The 20,072-nt window shown below is 42.7% G+C and overlaps 1 protein-coding gene across 1 annotated transcript in view; it reads right to left on the bottom strand.

Annotated features, from left to right (window-relative positions):
- LTK (leukocyte receptor tyrosine kinase) overlaps positions 1-20,072 on the bottom strand; it is a 678,246-nt gene that overhangs the window by 198,222 nt on the left and 459,952 nt on the right. Inside the window, exons 5-6 of the mRNA XM_078662014.1 lie at positions 13,964-14,106; positions 4,542-4,679 (exon numbers count right to left, since the gene is read on the bottom strand). Coding sequence (XP_078518140.1) covers positions 4,542-4,679; positions 13,964-14,106 — 281 coding nt within the window. The remainder of the gene's footprint in view (positions 1-4,541; positions 4,680-13,963; positions 14,107-20,072) is intronic.

Below are 20,072 nucleotides of genomic sequence, written 5' to 3'. Positions count from 1 at the left end.
TGCATATGTCCTTTTCACTAGGGGTGCTCTCTGGTCGGGCCAGATGACGTATCTCTAGTAAATGGTCCGGGTGAAAAAGGTGCATCAATCAGTGGGGAGTAGATAGGCATGACAGATTACAACGGGGGAGAACGGTCCGCATTACGTACCCTTTCACTACTTGCAAAGATTTTCCTACGTTTATTTGCAAACAGGGAGTACCTCCAAAAAGAACTAATTCCCAAACAGTCAATGTTCGGACAATCAATCAATCAATGAGGAATGAAATAGGTACGACGTGTTAAAGGCTTGCGTTACCTACCCTTCACTATCTGCAAAGGGAGATAGAATATTCCTATTCTTCCTCGTTTGCAGGTAGAGAAGATCGTTAAGAGAATTAACTTCGAACAATTCAATGCTCGATTGAAACAATCAACAAGGGGTACTGTGAACACAAATGAACGCCGCTTATATACATACGCATTGCTATTTTCAACAGGTTGTTCCTAATGTTTCTATTTTAGCGAGGTCAAAAGAGATCCCATTAGTGGTCTACTGATTTTGCTCGATTCCTTTTGTTTTTTTACACGATTTTTCGCTATCTGCAAAGACTAAACAGAGTATTGCGACTCTGTGCTTGTTTGTAAATAGAGAATGAACCAAAGAGAACAATCAATCAAATGGAGAGAGAAGCAGGCACGACGGATTACAAAGGGGGAAAGGGCTGCGTTAACTACCCTTCACTATCTGCAAAGAGAGAGTACTCCTAATAGAAATGAGGGGTGGGGGGCAGCAATCAAAGCAGATCAGTGTGCATAAACACGAAAAAAAAAATTCTTACCACGTACTTGACATTCGACAGCTTATGATATTTGCTATTAAAAAACCATTGAAATTCACTGAAAAAACCATAGGTTATAGACCATATATAGTTAGGAATTAGCATTTACAAAACCTTGAAAATTCACTGAAAAAACCATAGGTTATAGACCATATATAGTTAGGAATTAGCATTTACAAAACCTTGAAAATTCACTGAAAAAACCATAGGTTATAGACCATATATAGTTAGGAATTAGCATTTAAAAAACCTTATTTTACTCACACAAAACCATTGAAATTCCATATATAGTTAGTTGCACTAACTATATATCGCGCACCCGCAATCCACTGCTGATGATGTCACATATTACATCATTCATGACATGGTCAGTGACATCACTGATGACATCACTGATGACATCTCAAATGACATCACTGATGACATCACTGATGACATCTCATTTGACATCAATGACCACATCACTGATGATATCATTCATGTGACAATACAATGCATCTCTTCACACTTTAATATAACCTCTGTTACACCCAGTGTTAAATACAGAGTATAATTTTTGAAACCATTGACACACCAATACTAGTTACTACATACGCACTCAGTGATTCCTATGTTTACACACACATTCACTCATTTACCCATACAATCATTCATACATACAATCACTCATCTTTACAACACTATCATATGCACTCATACACCTATACAGACTCTCACACTCTGTCACTCATCCATGGAGTTACTCACACACCTAGTCAGTCCTGTAAAGAATCAATCACACTTCCATTTTCTAATCTATACAGTTAAACATAGAGCACCTTACATTTTGAAACATATACTAACACATAATTACTCTCTTATACAATCATTGATACAAGTACACATTGATCTGCACAGAGTCACACACCTCCCAGCCAGCCACACACACACTCAGTCTCCCATACAAATATTTGGGCAATCAATCAATAACCCATATAGTTACTCATATAGCTACTGATCAACACATGCAGCAGTTTACAGAACAACAGACATAATGATGCACAAATTAAGACAGTTTAGTCACTAACCCATGCACTCAGTGAGACACATTTAATCACTCACTCATACAGTCAGTCACGCACCTACTAAATCCTTCATCCAGACACTTCTACATCTACTCATTCTTCAATATGTAAAACATATTTAAACTTTACAGAAACACACAGTCACTGGATGATGTCATCAGTGATGTCATCAGTGATGTCATTTGAGATGTCATCAGTGATGTCATCAGTGATGTCACTGACCATGTCATGAATGATGTAATATGTGACATCATCAGCAGTGGATTGCGGGTGCGCGATATATAGTTAGTGCAACTAACTATATATGGAATTTCAATGGTTTTGTGTGAGTAAAATAAGGTTTTTTAAATGCTAATTCCTAACTATATATGGTCTATAACCTATGGTTTTTTCAGTGAATATATATATATATATATATATATATATATATATATATATATATATGTATTGCTTATTATGTAGCTTTAAAAATGTTACATTTGTAAAAATTGCCTAGAATGTAAACATGAACATTTAAATATATTATTAAAATAAAAAAAATTAAATAAATTAACACCAAAATTAAAACAACACACAAAAGCTTATAAAATGACCAACATTTCATTAAACAAGTGTAAATTTGTAATACAAAATATTTCTAGCAAACTGTTTACAAATTTGTAAATATCTACATTGTAAAAAATGATATTCATACACATTAAAACTTTTGAAAACATAATTCGGAACAAAATATTGAGCACAAATGTAAAGAAAATAATATATTGCCAACTATATTTCTGTAAAATGTAAAAAATGCAAACCCTACATCCCACCTCCAACAAAACAAATGAGCAACTTTAAAATTACACAAACTAAATTACATTTAACTTCTAAAATACAATAAAAGCATTTCTAAAAAACGAACTACCCAATATTCCTGCTAAAAAAATCCCACTCCTAAATTATTTAAACAGTTTTATAAAAAAATAACATTTACATTCCTACAAATAAGAAGAAAGAAAAATGAAATTACATACATCTATTTTTTCATACAATAGTGTTTGTAACAACAGTATTACATAAAACACAAAAAAATTATATTCTTACCTTCAATATTCCAGATGACGATATTTTGGATCTCATGATATAAAGGCAATGATTTTATCGTAACATGATATTTCTAACTCAATATATTTGGTACAACACCCACCATAAAATATCTCTCATGTGGAATGACAGGAAGATAAAAACAAAATTTCAATTTCATAATTACAAAAAAGTAAGAACAGAACCCAAAACAATTCATAAATGGGTTATTGAAAAATATGGACTTTGTAAATGGCTTTGGGCCTCATTAGAACTTTGGCTGTGCAGAAGCGGGGTGGTTCACCACCACCCACTCCCACATCGCCAAACCCAAACACTGCCCGCCAGATTATGATACAAATCTTTGTCTGGTGGGCGGGTAACGTGGCAGTCCTGCTGTGGTGCACATTTCAGCACAGCATGGACTTTAAAGTCAATGCTATGCTGGAACTGGGGGGTGCTTGCACATCTGCCTGCACCTGCATGGGGCAAGGGGGGCCATGTAGGGTCCCCGTTATTTCCCCACCACCAGCTACAACATGCCTGTGCTGATCGCCATGTAAGGCTGGTGGTCAGGAAACTCTAAATATGCATGGTGGTGCCGCAGCAGCACCACCAGCACATTCTGAGCCCCTACTGCCGCACCACCACCAGTGAACACAGTTCCCTGGTGGTTGCAGCAGTCAAATGGTGGTCCGACCACCAACCGTATAATGCGGTGGTCGGATTGCTTGTTTGGCGGTGGCTAGACCACCACCACTGTGCCCATGAGAGCCTGTCAGTCAATGGACTGTCAGACTCATAATAAGACCCTTAGTTTAAGCAAATTTACTATATATTGCTACACAAGCTTCAGACTAAAGCTGTCATTATTGTCTGGTACATCATATCGCTACCAATGGATTGGGGGAGCATTATAGCATTACACATGCCTTTGTAAAGCACTCATTCATGTGTGGGTTCTTTGGCCTCAAATAACAGCTGTATATTGTTACTGAACTCTTTGGCACTTATTTTAACAACCTCAGGATGATGAAATCTGAATGGATGTGACCATGGGGTCAAACACAGATCTCAACAGTGAATGAGCCATTCGACTTGCCAATAAGAAAGACACAATATATATACATTTGAGAACTTTGCTATAAAAATGTGGCCATGTGTTTTTTTCTTTTTAGAAAGGCTGAATAGCCACTAAGGCTGCTCTTAAACCTGAACCCTGCCACCTGATTGGGAAAAATAGAGCCCGGACAAATTGCAAGCGGATTCTCACCAGCCTAATCAGGAGCAACATGATTTCATATAAATTTCTTTACTATCCTCTGTACTGTGGGTCCTTCCTTGGACTTGTAGCTCTTGAACCAATGAAACCAGGCTGTCTGGAAGCCTTTCAGATCCTTTAATCTCCAACCCCCCCTGTATTGTCGAACCGTATGTGACATTGATTCAGGTGCCTCTTGTGACCGTACCTACCATGAACAATGTGTTGTTTAAAAGATTATTGGATGTGAATCAGTACACAATACAAACTTTATAAAATGCAGCTAGGAGACAAAGATGTGCCATGAATAGAACCCAGATTGCATGCTTACCACAGATTTCGCCTTCATCTTCTCCACGTGGACAATCGGGATGAAAGTCGCACTCCTGCACACGACTGATACAGCCCCCATAGGTGCAGGAGAAAGAAGAATCCTGGGGGCACATGGAAGGGTCATCATTTTCTTCATCTGATATAGAAAATAAAACAATACAGAACCATGAGGGAAGAAGCTGCTAAACTGAAGTCCTTACTTTTTCTGGCTCACAAGAAGCTCCTCTCTTGGTTCACGAGGATTATCAGTGTGCAGTTAGAGAAGAGCCCTAAAAGCCAATTTTTGGGTTACAACTGTTTGCCATCTGTTTATTAATTGGTAGTTTAGATAAGCATGAAACATAATCTAGGCATGGGAGTCGATTCGCCAGATTGCCAGGGATATATGTCTTCTGACTTGTGAAGTCATCATAGGACGTGATATCAGATAACTTCACCCAAAGTAGCATGACAGAAAGTGATGTCACATGTCTTTTGATACTGATAACAGCATGGGTAGAGACATAATCATAGTTTGAGAAAAAAAGTGTCATAAAAGCAACATTAAAAGTAGGGTGTTACAAGAAAATAACAGAGGGCTGCAATCATATCAGGGATGGAGCTATCACATACCGTGGGACAGCAATCATTTGCGAGATGACCAACCCATGCTGCCCAAATAGAATCCCTAAGGTCCAGTTAATGCCCCCGATGCCAGTCGCAGCACCACATGGAAAGACACAGCTTTGGCTGGAATTCACAAAGATTAGGAACAGCAGTCGCTGTAACAGATCAGGCTTCGATTCTCCACAACTGCGACCCCTGGCATCCCCTAAATTACATGGGGGGAAGAGAGAAGGGATACAGAATATACTAGGTATAGCCAAGGTCTGAGGCATTTTCTCCAGGCCAGGGGTAATAATTGATTAATGTCAGTATGCATGGTTGGAGTTATTGTTTACTTGTGGGTGCAAACTGCATCTGGCACTGCTGTACTCCAATTGAATGACTAACTCATCTTGCACATGTGACTCTACAAGGGTAGCAAGTTCAGCAGTAGACCTATTATAGAACAGTGAATCTTAACTTTTTGACTTCTGGGGACCCCCACGTAATCATTACTGGAACCCGGGGAACCCAAAAGAATCACTATTGGAATCTGGGGACCCCACTGTGCCATTACTGGAAACCGGGGGACCCGGCCTCAGCATTTTCAATTATTTGAACCGCAAAACAATACACAAAAAATAGATGGAGCTTTTTAAATTCAGTTGAGTCTATTCATCGCCCATACTATATTCTTTTTGTTGCACTTGCACTGTTCCCACAAATCAATCGGAGGATACTAATACATTTTTAGCCTCCAATTTCAAATTCCTTCACAATTACAAAATGTTTTAAAAATTTCAATTGCACATTCGTCTTCTTTGTTTATATACACTTTTTCAATCTGTTAATTTTCTAAGCAGGCGTGGACTCCCAGAGTAGGCTTTGCGGACCCGCAGGGGTCCTCGGACCACAGGTTAAGAACCACTGTTCTAGAATGTGGTGGTAGGTTAGGGGCTGAGATGCAATATGGCACAGTAATCCAATTCCAGTACTAAGGGGCCGATTAGGATGGCGGTTAATCCGCATCCCCCGGGCCGGCGGAAGCCACCGCCGGCCTGGAGGATGCGGATTAACCGCCGCGGCCACAGACAACACCCACCGCCAGATTAGGATGTCGGTGGGACCAGCGGCGGACGGCTGGTCCATCCGCCGCTGATCCGCGGGGTGTGGAGGACTATTTGGTGACGATGTCTGCAAGACACCGTCAGCCAAATTAGGATGTGCACGGACACATGCTTTTACGCGGCGGCTTTTCCGCCGTGGAAAAGCATGTGGACATTGGTGTTTGGGGGCCCGTTGTGGGCCCCCAGGGTGTCTGGTGCACATGGGGGGTACCTATGGTACCCCCCAACATTTACATGCACAAAGCAGCAGGCACCGCGCGGTGCCTACCGCTTTGTGCATGTAAATGTAAAACATGCAGTTTTAACATTGCGACGGGCGCTGCTTCAAGCAGCACCCACCGCAATGTTAAACATACAGGATGTGACCACCAGGGTGGCGGTCACATCCTAATTTGTACGGAGGGACCGCCGCTGCCCCTGTGGACGGTCCCTCCACCTCTGGGGTGGCGGACGGACGCAGGTCCGTCCGCCATCCTAATTGGCCCCTAAATTTGTAAGAAAACCTATATGCATATAATTGTGGGGCACACATCTATTTTTCAGAACCCACCACCAGGGCCACCAAATCCATAGGATGCTTACTTTGATTCCGCCTCTGGCGCCCTCCTCCCCCCCCGTTTTATCTCAGCAATGCACTTCACTCTTTCAGGTTCTTTTCTATCCCTGCTGTCTTCCCTTTCACCATTTTTCTACCCTTTACTTCTTCCTTTGTCCCCAATTTTCTGCATGTATCCCTCTGCCTCTTGGTTAAAGTGTAGTGGTGAACAAAATGTCCCATCTAGTCCCCCAAAACGGTACTGGTTCCCATCACCTACACCCACGTGCACAAATCAACACTGTCCAAATCTAAGGGAGTTTTACAGCACCTAAATCATGGGTATCAAGCAACTGATCGTGGAAATACATTTTCAGGTAAGTGATAGGTCTTTAGTAAAACACAGGCTTTTACTTACATTTGGAAACTGTAAGGTATTAAAATAAAGAACAAGAAAACTAAGTAGACGTTTCTTGCACCTTTTGAGGCTTGGCTATGTCTCCAATTGTCTATCTGATGTTACGCCTCTACTTTTTAAGGCCCCTCTGGTTCCTTCCGATACAGTTGGGAGACAGAATTATCAAGGTCCTGAAAAAGATGTAGAACTTGTTTTTTTCCCTCACTTTGCTCACAAGGGCCCACATGACATTCTTAACAGGAACAACCTTCTTTGCATATTCAAGCACGTCCCGGTGCTCACTGGGATTACCTCTTCTGATCTCATAGCAGTCAAGTTTGCCTCAATACCAATCAAAGGGGCTTCGGAAGCAACTGTTACTACATGGTCACGAGAATCCCTAAGGGATTACATTCTTGGGGAAGCTAGTTTCTTCAAAGACTGGGTGATAGAACTCTGGGTTGCCTCCCAACAAAAATATCCCCATGCACTTCTTCAGGAAGAACCTTCGAGTTCTTACACAAGCGTCCTGAAAGGGTCATGGGGTGCAGCCCACAACTGGCTGCCAGATGCATCAAAAGCGGATAACTTCATTAACATTTCATATAAGAACAACCATTGTTTGGTGAGCTGTAAATCAATCTTTTCTGTCCCCCACAATATTCACAGCCGCCATGGGCATTTCCATCGAGAGCCTCCAGTCCTCTGCCCCCAGCAGTATTCCTCCTAATGGCCCAGTTAAGCGGTCGGATTCTAAACTGACCATTTCCCCTTGGAACGCTGCCGGGTTAAAGTCAACCCTTTCATCCAAATCAGCAGTGGACTATTTGAACAAAAGTGATTTCATCTGCTTTCAAGAGACTTGGTATCTGTCTCCATCAGCTCTCCGCGGCTATTATGAATTCTTCCACCCAGCATCCCGACCTAATACTTATGGCAGACCTTCTGGGGGCCTCTCCATTTTCATTAAACATACCTGCAGGATATGTTGCATACTGCATACTCTATCGGAACCCCTTGGCTGGGCAAATTTTACTAATTACAGGTCTTTTAACTTCAACCAGGGCCTTCCCTTTGCTTTTAATCAACTGCTACCACAACACAGTTAAAATATCAAAATCACTGGCAACTGCTCTTTTGATAAAGCATCTGGAAGAGCTCCTACTTGAGTTCGCTTCTGCAGAAGTTTTGTTATTCAGTGATTTTAACATCAGAGAGCTGGGACTCAACTTTCATTTAGTCACCAAAACCAAAGCGCAAGAAGCCATGAACACTTTCTTAACCAATTACAATCTATATTCTGCGAAGCAAATTACATTGGCCCAGGATCCCAGCGTCCATCTATCTGCAACATTTAAGAATCTCTCGACCATTGATTATATTTTTTTTATCATACTCTCTGGCAAGTAAGTTAGTTAAAATTGAGTTCCCCACTCATTCAGAGAGCTATCATAACCCTATGACTGTAATAATGGACTTGCAAGTTCCAGTTGCTGCCGAAGTAACTTAAGTGGGGCATTCAATGCAGAGCGAACTCCACATTCCAGTCAGAAGAATCAAATGGGACTTTTTAGGTGCCGATAAGGTGGGCACTTGGCTCATAGAAATAATTCAAAATTTCATTCAATACTCCCCCACAGGCCATCATCATAGGTGGGACTCATCCATTACTAAATTAAGAGACCGCCTAGCAGGCCTTGAGGTTCATCACAGATTCCATAGGCCTCCCCACCGGCAGATTTCCAAACCGGTTTTATTCACCCAAAGAAGAGCCCTAATGAGGGCCGTGGGCTTGCATAAATCCAAAGGTACAGAGCTTACTGCCAATAATATGGTTTTATTACGTAAAGCCTACAAAAAAATCAACATGGGAAGCTAAAAAACAAACAGAACAGAAGGACTGGCTACAAATATTTGCTCTGTTAAAGGAAAAAAACAGACTCACTTTTGGAACTACATAAACAAACTTTGCTCCTCCAACAAGAGCAGGGGGAACGGGGTTCCTGAAGAAGTCTGGTCTCAGTATGTGACTCAACAATACTGCTGTGTTATCCCGGAGCTCGCTGAGGTCGTAAGAAGAGATCCTGCTGACACTACGGTGATAGAAACCATGAGCTGGCTACCCCGGCCCAGGTCTCCAAGTTTCTGAAATCCATGAAAAACGATTGTGCTCCAGGCCCTAACGGCCTTCCATCTGCTGTATTCAAATGTGCGTCGGAAGAATGGGCTAAGCTATTACTTCCCATATACAACTATGCGTTTACTACCTTTCAGATACCAGATTCATGGAAAGGCTCGATCTTTATGTCCAATTCTTAAAAAAGGAGATCCTTTCCTTCCAGCTAATTACTGATTTATAGCCCTATTAGATCTTGAGGTCAAGGTCTATGCTCGGTGTCTTCTCAAGTCACTAGAAAAATGGGTTACGGAAAATAACATTTTACCATTCTTTCAAACTGGGTTCCGAGCTTCGGCCTCTACAATTGACAACATCACCGCCCTAGTCATTCTGAGTCAACAAGCAGTGCAAAAAAATCAGCTACCCCTGTATTGCTGCTTCATAGACTACAGTGCCGGATTCGATAAAGTGTCTTGTAGAACTCTATGGAGGAAATTAGACAATTGGGGATCCCACGGAGCCTGCTCAGAGCCCTTATCTCCTTGCATAAGAACACATAGGTGTGAGTCAGAACTGGTCCTACGACAGTCTACGCAAAAATTCTAACTTCAGACAGCCTAAAGCAAGGATGTGTTCTTGCTCCCCTCTTGTTCAACCTATACACCGCTGACCTGGGGAGATTCCTGGAGAAAAGCAGCCTCCTTCCGCCAAAACTGGGCCCGCAAAAACAAGTTTTCACATTCTGCAGTATGCTGACGATATTGTCATAATGGACCAGACCAAGTCTGGCCTCCAAAGAACCTTGTGTAATCTCAACAAATACAACACAGGTAATGCTCTTAAAATTAACCAGGATAAGACCAAGGTATTCATTTTCGTCCATTGCAAGAAAAAGAAAATTCTATCGTGGAACATTGGGCCCGCAAAGATTAAAACAACATCAAAATACAACTACCTGGGGGTTTGGTTTACCGCTTCTTCTAGACCATCAATCCACTTAGCTGCCCTGAAAAAGAGAGCTGGAGCAGCAACATACAGCCTGGCTTGACTCAACCAGCCCCTGAGCAGTCCCTCCGCCAAATCCATACTGAAGGTGATCAAAGCTACCCTTCCTCCTGCCCTAAGGTATGGCCACCAAACCTTTTCTGAAGCATGCTCGGCCAGTCTCAACCACGCCCAGGTTACCACTTATAAAAAAGTCTTCCATCTTCCGAATTATATTCACAGGGCAAGACTACCACAGGAGCTGGGTCTCCAAAGACAATCCATTTCCTGTGAGGCTGACACCCTGAAGTACTACATAAGGGTACTAAAAGCCGCTGATAATATGCTTAAAGCCCAGTTAAAAGTAACCCTTGGCAGCTTTGAGAACCCATGGAATCGCCAAATTGTAAAAGCCATAAGAACGCTACATATCGACGAAACATCACTAACTGCAGACTCTATTGCATACACAGTCTGGAAATGGGTAATCAATAAGCAGGCAAGATAAATCTCCTTCCAGGTGGACACACAGGTTTTTAAACGTCAACTATCTTACTCCCCTTGAATGATTCATACCTCCCTGGGGTACTGCAACAATACCTTTTTGATAGTTTGAACGCAGTGGCCCACAACAATATAATGTTTATTCGTCTTCTGGGTCTGCGCTCCACTCTCTTCAACCGATGGGCTCCAACTGGTGAGGAGGGGGCTTGTAGACTGTGCAATTACAGGTATGAATCATGGCTGCATCTTCTGTGCTGTTGTCCCTCCCTAGACTCTCCTAGAAGACTTCTCCTAAACCCATTATATCTAAAAAGGGGCATCAACACATGTTGGGAGGCATCTGCTCTCTGTTTTACTTGCACAGATATTCAAACACTCGCAAAGTCTGGAAAATATGGGAGAATCTTGGAAAACTTGCTCACTCCCTCTTCTGTCTTCTCCCAACCGGCCCTTCCTTCCCAAAAACTCATCACAGACTACTTTTGTTCTTTGTCCTAGTGTCTCTTCTCCAAACTGAGCCATACGGCTCATATAATCCTTGATTTTGAAGCTCATAATTACTGTTATGCTCACAGTACAAGATCGCCTATTCAGAAACATGTGTTATGAATTTAATGGTTTACTTAGCTTTGTTTTTAATGTGGTAAAGATGCTACATAGACATTTGTATTGCAATTGTGTTAATTAACTGTGCTAACCTAATAAAAATAATGTCTCCAATTGATTTTATAGTGCTTATGTGGCAAGGTGCTACACTTCACTTGTCATTTTTCATAGGGAAGGTTTGTGAGTTCTCAGAAACCTTTAGGACATAGCTCCTATGCTGTGGCTAATAATTCCATAATCAAAGGAAAAAAGTGCCAGATATGATGATGCAATGTCTCAGGTTCTTATCAATTGTTTTTATTAGCTCCTGTGCAGTGTATAACGTACATCAGCTCTTGATCCTATTTTCTCAGCTGCCCCGTGTGCAGAGCCCATTCAGTGGGTTTAAAAAGACTAGGATTCACATCAACAGGAAAAAGGGGATTTGGAAAGCCGAAGAACTTTCCCTAAGGCAAGATCCAGTTGAGCCTCCACAGTATCCTTAGAACAGTAAGGATTAAAGAGATGAGTCAAACGATTCTGGAATTAGGGTGACTACTCTTAGCTAAAAGAACACTTCCCTAAGTTTTAGGCTGAAAGGTGAAATCCACCATGCTCTCATTGGGGGTGGAAAAAGTATAAGTAGGCCACACCTAATCATAGATCAGGAATGTCCTCAATCCATCCTCCACTCTCTTGCAAAGAAGATGGCTTCAATTTGGTCCTAGCCATTTGGTCCGCAAGGACCTTATGCCTATTGGCTGGCTGGCTGGCTTCATTAAGATGACATCCATGCAGGCATCATTTAACTCGACCTTGCTCTTTATCGGCCTGATCAGTGGACTTCTCTTCTCTATACACCGGACAGAGAAACTTCCCAATCTTCTACTTCAGGCCCCTGTAGAGGCACTTGTTCCAGGGTCCTTGGATTGTTCACAGCCTTGTGTAAAACAACCACTTCCAGACTCCTTTTCCCGGTCAGATGTCCCTCTGTTACAAATACAACCTTCTTTTTTAAAAGGGGTCAGTATTAACCTAAAAGTGAGGGTCATGCCAGAGATGCCCTGGCCAAATAAGTTATGGATGCATGTTACAAAACCAACTGGCAACTTTACAGGCTTTCTCCCATATTATTTGCATATGAGAGGGAAGGGCCTGTGCCAACTGGTGAATAAAATGAGAGCTTCCAAGGAGGTAGGGAAGAATCCCTAAGTTGGGTCATGTGATTTCCTGCTACTCCTTGGCAGGCCATAGAGAATGGAGGCCACAGATAGTCACAACATATGGACTGAGCCTCAAAGAAATCACAAACCCTGTGGATACAAAGAGATCTAGGTGTATCTGATGGGCAGAAAAGGATAGAGTAACGATAGCATTATGAAGATGTTTAAGTCAAACCAAAGAGATAATGTTGAGGGAAGGGTAACATCCATTTAAAAAAGTGTTTGCTAAGGTATTGGAAGATGATGTAATCTGTTGCTTAAATTGTAGAAGGGAGTGATGCAGGAGGTTTCTCTTCGAAGGTCCTGGAATCTGATTGCATGATAGTGCGTAGAATAGAGGCTATGGTACAGAATATATGCTGTGGTTATTGTTGTGTGTTGTAAAGTGTTAAAGGCAGAAAATAAGATGCCCCCGCAGGTCCACAGGGCCACAGATGCATAGTACAGGAGTTGGGGGATCAGAAAAATATAAAGATTTCTCTCCCAGGTACAATTGAGCTAGTGACTGGCAGATATATCTAAGAGGCGCGATTGAGGGGGAGAAACAGTAGGCACACCTATAATTAAATTATCCATGGATGCTCTGTGGTTAGGTCTTTTTCCACAAGGTTAAGACACTTGAATGTGAAACTTGTGTTTGGTACTCTTTGTTTTCAATCAATTAAACAAAGGTTGTGTGGGCGTGTTGGTAAGGTCGACTGTTTTTCAAACTTGTTAAAGTGTTACATAATGCACTCTGGACATCTGGATTTGTGTCACGCTCCTTTCGTACTATATTGTAGGTGCCAGTTGGCACTCATTTCTTACTTTCTATTTTTTGCCATTCAATGCCAAAATTATCTTGCTTCAATCAATGATGTGTTTTTAAAATATTCCTTTATTTTCAATAATGATCACACCATAAAACATTAATTTGCCTTCCTAATTCATTCCTTCTTTCTGTGTCCCTTTCCAAAACTTTTTGCCTTACAATCCTTCTTCAGGGGACCACGGGTTCTATTCATAGAAGCCTGACATTTACAATGGTAAAAAGGCATGAAATAGGATAGATCTCACCTGATAGATCCTTTGCACGGGTAGTGGCATAGCTATGCCTCTAATCAGAAAATGCCAGCCTAACACAAAGATGCAGCCAACAAAGGAACATCCCCCACTATTGGCCAGAAGGGATAGGAATGTCTTGGTAATTTAATAGGCTGGTGAGCTTGCTGCAAGCATCTTTCTCCAAAAATGGGAAGAAGGAAATACTGCAGGATGCTGGTCAACAGAAGACTTGATGCTGAATTCTGTATGTATGCTTGTTTATGAGGCAGGGGACTGCCTATAGTTCAAATACACTCATTTAAGATTTAAAAACCTACCCCTGAAGCAGTCTCCTAGTCGCAGGGAATTTAAAGCCAAAACGCTCTTCTTGTTCTCATCTGCGCACGCTGAATACACAAGAGCGATCTGGAACGGTTCGTCCACCTGGCCAATCTCAGCAGAGAACAGCTCCTCGTTCACCCTAAGAGAAAGAGAACATGCAAGGGGCATTATTACCAGTTGAGTGGCAGATACCTACCGACTGGATTTTACAAGATCTAAAAAAGGTGAAAATGGCTAGTTAAGCAGTCTAAGATCAAGCATTATCAATCTAGATTCCTCTTCCAGTTGAGACCAGGATTAGTTGGAAACACAAGAGTATAAAGGACAGCTAAAGGTTTTATTGTTTGTAATTATTATTCAATTCTTCACTTTCTTGGATGCTTTATTTTGTTGCATGTTTGAAACAGGGTCTACAATTGTATTTAATAATGCAATGTTATTATTTTCCTTAATATACAACATCTGCACAGTGCTCTGATGCACTCAGTGAATGGTTTGCATTATGTAATAAATTGAGATAAAATAGAAAATAAAATAAGGAACTTGGAACTCAAAGACAGCCTGGTAATTCAATTTATTTTTACATAGTTGTCCAAAATGTAGAGATTACAAGTGCTCCTTTTTTTGTTTCGTAATTCTTTATTCAAAGTTTGCAAGGGAAAGGGGGACAGTAACAGGGTACAACAGGCCATGCAATGCTCCAGACCGGCTGCACTAGCCGACAGAAAATACAAGGGCTTCTATGATACATAAACAGTGCAACAGGCGGGTCCGGGCCCGGAGCAGTCGAGGGAGGATGGGCGAGCCAGGGTCATAGGGGGGAAGGGTTAAAGTGGGGTGGAGCAGAGGACGTGAGGCAGATGGGGGTGTGAGGGGGAAGAAAGAAAGTGGGTTCAAACAAGAGAGGATAGGAGATAAGCAGGATATGGGCTGAGAAGGGGTAAAGAAAGAGGGTGGGAAAAAGCAGAGGAAGAGGGGGGAATGGAAAAAACTAAAGGAAAGCAAGAGAAGAAAGAAAAGAAAGGGAAGAAACGAAAAGAAAAGAAAAGAAAGGAGAAAATACAAAGAAAGGGAGCATGGGAAGCTAGTGCAGAACTGGACCATGGGAGGGAGCAGACAAGGGAGCAAGCACAGAATGTGGATGAATGACGGTCAATGCAGATGCGGGGCTGCAAGCAAGACCTGAGTCAAGGAGAAGAAGAAGAGGGTGCAACGCCAGGACCCGGGCAACCCCGGCAGGCCTCAACAAAACATAAAAGGTAGTGATGGCTTCAACAAGTTTGCACATCAATAATAGACAGTAGATTGTTTCAATTTCTCAGTAGATCCTAGTAATATTGGTGCCCCTCAAGTTATTCAAATAAAGACACCCCACTACCACAGATGTCACCACACAGGGGTTCCTAAGAGCTCCAGTGCAAAGCTTAACAAAACCACTGCACCTCGGCATTTATTAAATATCTCACTGTTGTCATATAGTGTGACACAGTTAGAATTCAGCAAAAAACATGATTACTAACAGGAAACCAATCCATGCAATTAAACTGCTACATAATATCATTTAATATCAAGTGAAAGCATTATAAACAAATGTACACCACCAATAGGCAGGGTGTGATCCAACACATAAGCATATATTTCTTAACAAAATTTCTGTTGTCATTAGTGAGTCCACGGAGGTCAAGATCATACGGCCTTCCTGTTGGCAACGATGAAAAACAGCCGACACGTGTTTCAATACAAAGTAACTTCTTCAAGGCTACAAGATGGTTTAAACAACAGTAAATAAAATAAAAAATTCTAATCCAAAATGAATGAAATCTGCTCGTAGACCACACTATGGCCTATAGTGACACAGAAGAGGAAAATGAGAAAAAGAGGTCGAAAAGAGCTTTAACTCTAAAAGAAAAGATGTGCAATCAAGAAAAGTGTGAAGCCATAAACCCAATAGAAAAAAGCCCTATAATTAGTTAGCTGCTAGAGAGCTGGATAGATATTGTTTAATACCAATCACCAGGAACATCCGATAGTGCCAAAATGTGAGACAAATATATATTGTGATCAGAAACAAGAAAAGAGAGTCAGTTTATCCAATGTTACCAAAAAGGTCTGCAATAAAAGCGGGCCACAAATACATAGTAACCCTAGCGATAGTCAGCATGCGAGAGTGACTATATCTACCTTTTCGTATTTTGGCACTATCGGATGTTCCTGGTGATTGGTATTTTTCGCCCTCTTTTTCTCATTTTCCTCTTCTGTGTCACTATAGTCCATAGGATGGTCTATGTTATAAAGGTTACATCAAACTTGCTTTATACGAGCAGATTTCATTCATTTTGGATTAGTAATGATTTCCTGTAGTATTCGGTCCATCATGGGATCCTGGGGTGGTAGGACTGCAGCCGTCGAGGCAGCCAGATCAGCAGGAGCAGACACGGGGCGGGACTGAGTGATGATCTCCTTGAAGAGCAGCTGGCTGGTCACTTTGTCAGAGGGCATCAAAAACAGTGCAGTTGCAGAAGGAGCACACCACCTCCCAACAGCACCAAGGAGATCCACAGGTGGACGGGACAGACAGTGGCAGCTGTGGAGTGAAGAAAGGGCTGGTCTGCGCCGGAGAGGGAAAGTGTTGTAAGGCTGAGCTCCCCCCATGGTGCGAGAGGGTCAGGATACCTGTCTGTCAAGTGTCCAGAGGGCCAAGCCAGTCCCCATGTGGGTCAGGTGTGTTAACGCCATTCCGTGGTGATGGTTCAAGGACTCCAACACTGCCACTCAGTCCTCTCCCGGCAGGCGGGTGTGGGTGTAATGATGCAGTGGGGTGAGGCCGGGGTCTCCCAACAGAACTGAATACAAGTTTAGAGGCGATGAGGAGGGGGAGAAGTATGTCCAAGAGGGGCAATGGGGATGGGCATGGATGGTGGAGTGGGCAGTCACCCCTTCTCGTAGTGCGCAATGCCGCGGGCCACCAGGCAAAGTCACGTGGCACTTGAAGAGTGTTGACAGCCAGGGACCCACACTGGTGAACCCAGGCCCCTCAGCAGCACAAAGTGTCCCGGTATGGCCTCCGGTGGGAGGAAAAAGAGTCATGGTGGGGGAGGGAAAGCTAACGTCCCCAGTCCCCGAAGCACCAAAGTGGCCCCCAGGTGGGTCAGGCAGGTTGCGGGCCCAAGGTCTCTTGCCACTGTGGGCCTGGCGGCATGAAAAAGTCCTTTTCCCAGGGTGTGGAGGGCCAATGCACCAGGCCTCAGTGGGCAGGCCCACTGCCGAGCCTCAAAGTCTGCCAATAGTTGCTAAGTCCAGGAAGAGGGGGAGAGAGCAGGCCATCGCCCGGTCTCCTGACAGCAGAAAATGGTTTGTGGCCCCCTAACATATTCCTCTGGCGCAGTTGCACGCTCGGCCGTGTTAGGCCAGGCCATCGGGTTCCGGCGAAATCAAGGAGCCCCGGCTCCCACTGGCGAAGGGTCGGAGACTCTATGGTGCATGGGAGGTCCCGCTGCTAAAGAGTGGCTCCTCTGCCCAGTAGAAGCGCTGCTGGCGTCGCTGGGTCCCTCAGGGCCTACTGCAACTGCTACGGGCAGTCGGCCATTTTAGTCTGCAGCCAGACTTATTAAGTTTATTTTGCAAATTCAGTAGAGGAGGTCAATAGTTACATGTTTCGTCAAATGGAATATGCCTGATTTAAATGTTTCAGTTCTGAGAGCAAAATGGAGTCCAGAGCGGCCACTGGTATATGTAAAAATCCACAAAGAGTAGACAAAGGAACTAGGGAGACAATTATAAAACTAGACACCTGTCAACAGTATGGCTGGCCGGCAGGGTAATCTGTTACTTCACCAGTTAATTGAGGGCTTTAGACTTCTGTTAGTGCAGATGGGCTAACATGATCCCACCCTGGAAATGTCAGAGTCCACTCTAGTTTTCTGCCTTTGCCTGCACCTGGATGAGTTTGCTAGCTGTCTCAAGTGATTCAAAACAGCATCTTTTTACAAGTAGCCTGTTCTTCTGGCCTGTAGAAACAAGCAACCTGTGAAGCAGTGCTACAGTGCACGCACATGGGCACAGAATAATTCATCCTTCATGGTCCGGTGATTGATGCTGGTGTGGGAGGCTCGCTCGGTTTCTTCACAGGAGTAAAAACAGAAGTACCATGGAGGAGGAGCCAAGTATGGGCTTCCATCTACTTCTGCAGCACTATACTGAGAACCTGGCTCTCAGGTTAGTCATGGGAGGGCGGCTCTTTCAGCACCACATGCATGCTTACCTACCTCAGCGGCCATGGCTATCCATTGCAGCCACGGGCCCTGTGGCTGGATGATGGAAGGGTAGCATGTGGGCAGTACATAGAGAACACGTTACATACTGCGGCAGTTTGGTACCTGGCGTTTGAATAGTGCAGTACATTTTCATGTGACGTGGGGTGTGGCATCACAGTGGTGATGCACAAATGGGAGGAACAGGGTTTCTTACTGGATTGTGCAGACTAGGACAATAGGGATGCTTTTGCTAATAATTCTTTACATACTGTGGCCAGATAGACTGCTACAATGTTCAAATGCCCTGATGCTACCACTGGATCCAGGAGAGACAATTTACAACTGGTCAATTTCAACTAGGGGTAGCAGTTATAGTAGATATTCGCATAAGGTATAGTGCTGGCACTGAGTATCTCAGATGGTTGCTGATCCAGAGGCAACATGTTGTAAATTCATGTTACAAGGAGAATAATTAATAATAATCTATGCTAATTATGACATCCATATTTTAATGTTGAGTGTTGTAATGTGTCTAGTTAGCCTAAATATAGCAAACTTGTTTTTGCGCCATGCTTCTGTGTCTGCAAATTATTCAAAGGCATTGGAGAAGATCACTCTTATCCATGCTGGGAGATCTGATGCATAGATTATTTAACATGACAACGGGTTCCGCCCCTTCATTTAAGGTGATCTGTCAAGGACGGTTCTTGGTGGTAGACATCCCTGGACTTCATCAGTTTCAAAGCACGTCAGAAGCAAGACACCCACAGTCCACTTATGTTTAGAATTGTTGAAGATAAAAAGGGAGTACTCCTCTGTGAGAATAAGTGAACATACTCTGTATCTTGTTTATGGCAACAGCGGTTCGCACAGGTAAACACGGTGAGGCGGGGCACGTACCTGTGCGAACCGTGACTGGTTTATGGGGCGAAAGGGAAGTGAACAAAAGTGAATGAAAGAGGAAAGATGGGAGATGAGAGTCTTGGATGCTGCATGATTCCATTTGTCTTTCTTTTCCTTTGTTTTCGCTTTTCCTCCCCCTCCCCCTCCCCTTCTGCTTCCTCTTTTCCTTCCCCTTCCTTCTCCTTTTCCCTTTCCCTTCCCCATCGCTTATATTGTATGTTATTGAACTAAAGTGGGTTTCACAATTAACATCTTGAAGGCATCCATTTGACTATTTTTATTTTAACGTTTTTGATTCAGTGTTCATAGTGATTGCTCCTTGCTACAGCACCAAGGTTTCAAAACACCTTTTTCCAGGAAAATATACCAGCCATCTAACATGTATTGTATTGCATTGCATTGCATTGTATTATTTTGTATTGTACTGTATTGTATTTTATTGCATTGAGTTGCATTGCATTGTATTGTATCGTATTGTATCGTATTGTACTGTATTTTATTGTATTGCATTGAACTGCATTCCATTGCATTGTATTGTATTGCACTGTATTGTATTGCACTGTACTGTATTATTTGTTTGCAATGTTCAAACAAATGCGAGGAGCTTCTCTTTTTGACACAGCAAACAATAAGACGTCCATGGGTAATTTAGAATACTGCAAGCAAGATATAAGGAGACACAAACTACAAGTAAATAATCAACAGAAAATGAATACAGCCAGATTAAAAATTCAATGAAGAAGGTTAGCAGAAAACAGTTATGTTCCATATAGAGCTAAAGAATACCGGGAGAATAGGTTTACAGGTAAATCCCTGAGTTAATTTTGAGGTACAGGCAGCTGAAGTTATGTTGGTCCTCAAGCCTGTAGTGGATGCTAAGATAACGTATGCTTAAAGTTGGGACTTTGCAATATTTCACTGTGCAATCCAGCCAGGGCCTGGCCGTAAG

This window comes from Lissotriton helveticus, chromosome 9 (assembly GCF_964261635.1).
Source record: "Lissotriton helveticus chromosome 9, aLisHel1.1, whole genome shotgun sequence".
In the NCBI taxonomy this organism is placed as follows: domain Eukaryota; kingdom Metazoa; phylum Chordata; class Amphibia; order Caudata; family Salamandridae; genus Lissotriton; species Lissotriton helveticus.
Note: the sequence above shows the minus strand (reverse complement) of the source record. Positions and strands in the feature narration are given on the sequence as shown.